Source organism: Mustela erminea, chromosome 18 (assembly GCF_009829155.1).
Source record: "Mustela erminea isolate mMusErm1 chromosome 18, mMusErm1.Pri, whole genome shotgun sequence".
Lineage (NCBI taxonomy): Eukaryota > Metazoa > Chordata > Mammalia > Carnivora > Mustelidae > Mustela > Mustela erminea.
Genome location: NC_045631.1, coordinates 37,626,505 through 37,631,702, shown reverse-complemented (window position 1 = coordinate 37,631,702; position 5,198 = coordinate 37,626,505). Strand labels below are relative to the sequence as shown.

General features: G+C 57.6%; 1 protein-coding gene across 1 annotated transcript; it reads right to left on the bottom strand.

The window, feature by feature from the left end:
* Positions 1 to 2,571: 2,571 nt before the first annotated feature.
* On the bottom strand, positions 2,572 to 4,346 carry HOXB13 (homeobox B13). The gene is made up of 2 exons (XM_032322983.1): positions 3,649 to 4,346; positions 2,572 to 2,864 (listed from the first exon to the last, which is right to left on the bottom strand). The coding sequence occupies exons 1-2, from the start codon at positions 4,259 to 4,261 to the stop codon at positions 2,611 to 2,613; spliced, it is 867 nt and encodes a 288-aa protein (XP_032178874.1). The 5' UTR covers positions 4,262 to 4,346; the 3' UTR covers positions 2,572 to 2,610.
* Between the last annotated feature and the right edge of the window lie 852 nt (positions 4,347 to 5,198).

Sequence of the window (5,198 nt, the reverse complement as noted above, 5' to 3'; positions counted from 1 at the left end):
CCTGGCTCTCCCGCTCGCTGGACCGATCCATCTGCCGGTACGTTGGCCCAATTCCAGGCGGCTCCGGATCCTGGCTCTCTCACAAGCTGCCCCAAACCCTCCACCCCCGGAGGCCCGAGACCCCAGGCATCCGAAAGCCAGAGGCTCCGTTGGGGGGTTAAGGCCCAGCCGCCCGGCGAGTTTCCCTGAGATAGCAAACTTCTGCCGGCAGGGGGCGCCCTTGGCTTTGTAATAGTCCACAAACTCACATTGAGTTTATAATAAATCTCTAAAATCCCAAATCTTTTGTTCGTTCTGGAAATTATTGCGAACGGGTAATAGAACGAAAGTTTCAGTCCTGGTAACGGTGTGGAGGAGATAGAGCCCTGGGAGAGCAGAGTCTCGAGGTCTCTTTCAGGCCTCCAGCTAGGCTGGCTAGTTTAGTCCTAAAGTGTCAGCCCCTTGTGGGGCTTTTCCTCTCCTCCTGTGGGGACCCCGCACCATGGACCCCCCTTGATGTGTCCCACACCCTGCCCCCATGACCATAGGCACTGAAGTATCGCCATTTCTGAAGTGGTGAGGGAGGGGTCTGCACACACTATTCTTGAGAACCTGCAAAGTTCAAAGCTACTTGCGGGAGACCCTTGAAGGAGACTGTGAAAGGCAGGAAGTAACTTCCTCTGAGCCAGGCGCTTTACCCAAGAGCTTAAACTGAACCACGGGGCTTGGAAGATGGTTGTTGTTGTTTGCTTTTTGTTTTTTTAATCACAAAATTGACACACACACCCCAAAGCCCACAGTCTCTCGAGACCCAAGAGGGGAGGGTGACTGGCAATCTTTGGGGCCTTTCCCCTTAGCCCTGGGTTCCTCTTTGATAAATAGATTTTAGGAGAATCTGAGTTGCTTCCCATCTCATTCCCAGGAGAGGAGCCAGGACTAGGGTCCCACCCAACGGTGGGCTGTAAACACCCCAAACCCTGGGCAACACAGGGCTTCCTGGAGAACCACGAGGCTGAGCCAGCTCCTAGAGGCCATTATGGCAGTACCGCGGGCCTCACAGCTGCTTTGATGGAGGCTTGGATCGTGTGTGGTGCAGGTCCTCTCCACTTGGAACCTGGGCTGTGGATCGCTGGGAGTGTGTCTGCCCGGATGCCCCAGCCCAGGCTACAGGAAGACCCAGGGCAAACCCGCTGACTTGGCTGGGGGACCATGGTCTTGAATCCCACAGGGCCCTGGGCCCAGGTACACAGCAGGAGCGAGGCAGCACAGAGGTGAAGACTCCGTGTCAGGGTCGTGTCAGGGTCCTGGGCTCTGCAGCTCTGCAAACAGCCAGTCTGCCCCAGGTTTCTGGAATTCCATACTATGAGTCTCTGTCTACGTGGATGGAGAAAAGAGAGTTGGCGCCAACGTGATCTTCCATCCACTCAGGGTTCAGGGCACTTGGACTAAACCAGGGCAAAGTGACAAGGAAAGAAATCTGCAGCCCCAGTTGCCTAAGATGCCTGACCTTGGTCTCTGGGTTTCTGCCACCCGCTGTTCTCCCCTGACACACACACACAAAAGGGCCTGTCCCATTTCCCAGGCCTGAGCCCCCCTGCAAACTTCTCTTGGTACCAAGGGGAGGCAAACAGAGGGGGAATAGGTAGTGAAGGGTCATTTTCCGGTTTTCTCTCCAGCCTGGCTATTCCAGCGTGTTTGCGATGTGCCTGCCAGTAGGGTCACGTTCTACTCTCTAGTTCTGTTACTATTTGTGCCTGGAAGGGGCACGTCTACAAGGCCACAAATACCTATCTCATGCAGCTCCCAAATGCCCCATGAACCATAACCCGGACAAAACCACCGGGAAGGTTAAGGGAAGACTTGGAAAGTTTAGGGAAAGAAATGAGAGATGGAGAATTATCCAGGCGCTTTCTCAAACTCAGTTTTTCTGCAGGAAGGAGGACTTGGACTCAGGAGGGCAGCTCTCTGGCTTCGTTTTCACCCAAGGACAAAATCTAAGAGTTCACAGTGGGACTTTCTGAGACGGCCGGGTACAACCTTGGGAGTGGGCAGGGAGGAAGGGAGGGAGGGAGAGGTGCCCTCTAGGGTTGTCCATCCTGCCCAGGGGTCATCTTAGAAAAATGCTAAATAAGAAACAGTAGTCCCAGGGACGAATCTGCCTTTTCTCCTCTCTGCTGCAGTTACTGGGATGGGGGATGGGATTTGGAAACGGAAGTGGATCCAGAGGAAGCTTCCCTGCCTTGGGTCTCCCTCCAAGTTTATTCATAATCAACTCAATTCATGCAAGCAGTTTCTAAAGTGCTCTTCAGAGCTCTAATTAGAAAATACGAAACTAATTATCATAGTAACTCATACTGGTTATGGTGATTACTGCCACCACCAGGATGAATGATTATGACTGCCACGGGCCCTGTGGGTGGTGTGTTACTCTGGTGAACTGAATTGTAACTCTGGGCCTCATGGGCACCCTAGAACACACAGGGGCACCCAGGCCATCCCTGAGGAACAGCCCAGGAGCTGTGGCCTGGGAGCCCCTCAACAGAGTCCTGTGCTTTAGCCTGGTACCCTTGGGCTCTGGGTCTCCCCAGGATACTCCCACTTCTCCCCCACCTCCCCAGCCAGGGATCTCCCTCACGGATTAGTGGTGGTCTTGACCTTGGCCAGGACTTTCTTCTCCTTAACCCGGCGGTTCTGAAACCAGATGGTGATCTGGCGCTCTGAGAGGCTGGTGGCTGCCGAGATCTTGCGCCTCTTGTCCTTGGTGATGAACTTGTTCGCTGAATACTCCAGCTCCAGCTCCCGCAACTGGCCCTTGCTGTAAGGAATGCGCTTCTTTCGGCCACGTAGGAAGGCGCAGCCATCTGGAGGGTGCTGCACGCCTGACTCTGCGCCCAGGAGAAGGAGGGAGAGAAAACCTCGTTCAGACGTCTGCCCGCAAGCCCAGGCGAAGACCCCCGGCCCTACAAGCTAAGTAATCCTACAGGAGCACCCAGATCACCTTCTGGACATGCATACACTCTCCCCCAGAGCACCAGGGGACACTTTGACTTCGGCTGGTTTCTGATGACCGCTCAGGCTTGGAAAGACCAGGCTTCTGCAGGCCACCGTCACCTATCACTGCCCTCTGCAAACACACCCATCACGCATGGCCAGACCTTTGCCCACAGTCACACATACCCACCCTCACATGCATTTTCAGCCTCTTGGCCACTCTTATAGATCCTGCAGGCAAATTAAGTAGAGAAGGGCATGCATTTACGCGCGCGGGCACACACACACCACACACATACACACACGACATGCACACATATACGCACCCCTAAGTTATGACTTCAGGAAATCTAAAATTTGCTTTGGAAACTGAAAAATTCATCTGAGACAAAATGAGGGCTTGAACTCTTTACAGAATATCTGATATCTATGTTCCTACCCAACCCACCTCCCCTACTCACTGAATTGAGTCACTTTGGTGGAATTAAACCTGGGATCTGAGAGGTGGAAACAGCTTGAGCCCCGCAGCAGCAAAAAGAACCAAACACTCGGACCTAATGAAAAGCTGGTCCCAAGGCCTCCTAGGTTGGCAAAGCCCACAGCCACGGCTCCCATGACAGCGCGGCCTACAACCTCCCTGACAGCACCAACGGGACCCAAAATAGCGGGGCAAGTTACCTGCAAATGCCGCCTTCCAGAAGGGACCCGGTGGGTTCTGTTCCCCCTGGCAACACATCTGGCCATTCCAGCCCCCGGTGAGGGCCCAGGGCTGGTAACTGTCCACAGGCAGCAGGGAGTCGTGGCGGGGCTCCCCCGGGGCGCCCAGAGTCTGCACCACCGACACATCCAGGTAACTGGCCATTGGCTGGTAGGGTCCTGGGTACCCCGGATAGAAGGCAAACTCGGTGGGCCGGCTGGGGTACTCCTCCCCGGGCGCGGCGGTCTCGGCGGGGTAGGCAGCGAGGGTGGCCGCCTGGGCACAGGGCTTCAGCGAGCTCCGGGACACCCGGCAGGAATAGTACCCGCCTCCAAAGTAGCCATAGGGCACCGCAGCGGGGGCCGTCCCCTGGGGCACCCCGGGGCACGGGTGGCACTGCTTTGGCGGTTCCGCAGAGCCCGGCAGGTCCAGGGGGGCATAGCTGACGGCGGCGGGCAGCAGCGGAGGCGCCCCGGCGGCGGCGGGGTGGCTGGGAAGGGGGGAGCGGGCGGCTAGATTCCGGCTCCCTCCGGCTCCGGGCAAGCCTTCCATGGCCTTGGCCCCGTCCAGGGTGGCATAATCGCCGGGCTCCATGGGGCCGAGGCTCGGCGCATGGGGTGCCGGGGGTGGGGGATCCGGGGGGCGCCCAGCTCGCTCTCCCCACCCGGGCCCCCAGGAATCCAAGGCGTTTTTAAATCGCCCCCAGCTCGCAGGGCGCCTGCCTTCGCTCCAGCCCGGCTGTCCTGACGCAGGACACGCAGGTGCCAGGGTACGCGCGCTGATTGGCTGCGGCCCCGGGGAGAGAAGCTCATAAAATCTTCATGGCAGAAATTGCGAAAATACTTTACCCTGCTTCTGTCTTTCTCTCGCCCGCTCCTTCCTCCCTCCCTCCCTCTCTCCTCCCCTCTCTCCCTCTTCCCCTCTCCCTCTCTTTTATTGCATTGGAAAACAGGAACAGCAAGGAAAGCCCTTCCCGGTTCGGGGAAACCGAGCTCCGTGGCGGGAGGGGGCGGGGAGAACTGGGAGGAGGAGGAGGGAGAGACGACGGGGAGCCAACCCCACCTCCGCCCGCCTCCTCTCCCTCCCTGTCTCCTGTGCTTTGGCCGGTTTAACGAGAGAATAAAAAGCTCTCCCTATAAAGTGCGCGTCGTCTCCTGGGCTGGGGGTGGGGTGGGGGGGAGTCGGGGGTGGGGCCGGAGGCCGCTCTGCGCCTGAAAGGGGAACCTGGGAATGTGCGTGAACTAGAGGAGGCTGGGAAATGGAGACTAGAAGGTATTTCTGTGAGCCCCCGGCTTGGGATCCTGGGTACAAGCATCCCAGCTCACTCCGGGTGCCCCTCCAATTCCGGATGCGCATAGGAAGTGCCTAGGAAGCCCCTTCCCCAAGGATCCCAGCTACCGCCCAGGCGGCTCCCAGATCCGGGTGGGGCAGAAGGGGGGGGGGGACAAGATCTTTGAAGATGAGGGGAAGATCTGGGGCCTGGGACATGCAACGTTCAGATCTGAAACGGACATGGAGTTTCTAGACGTAG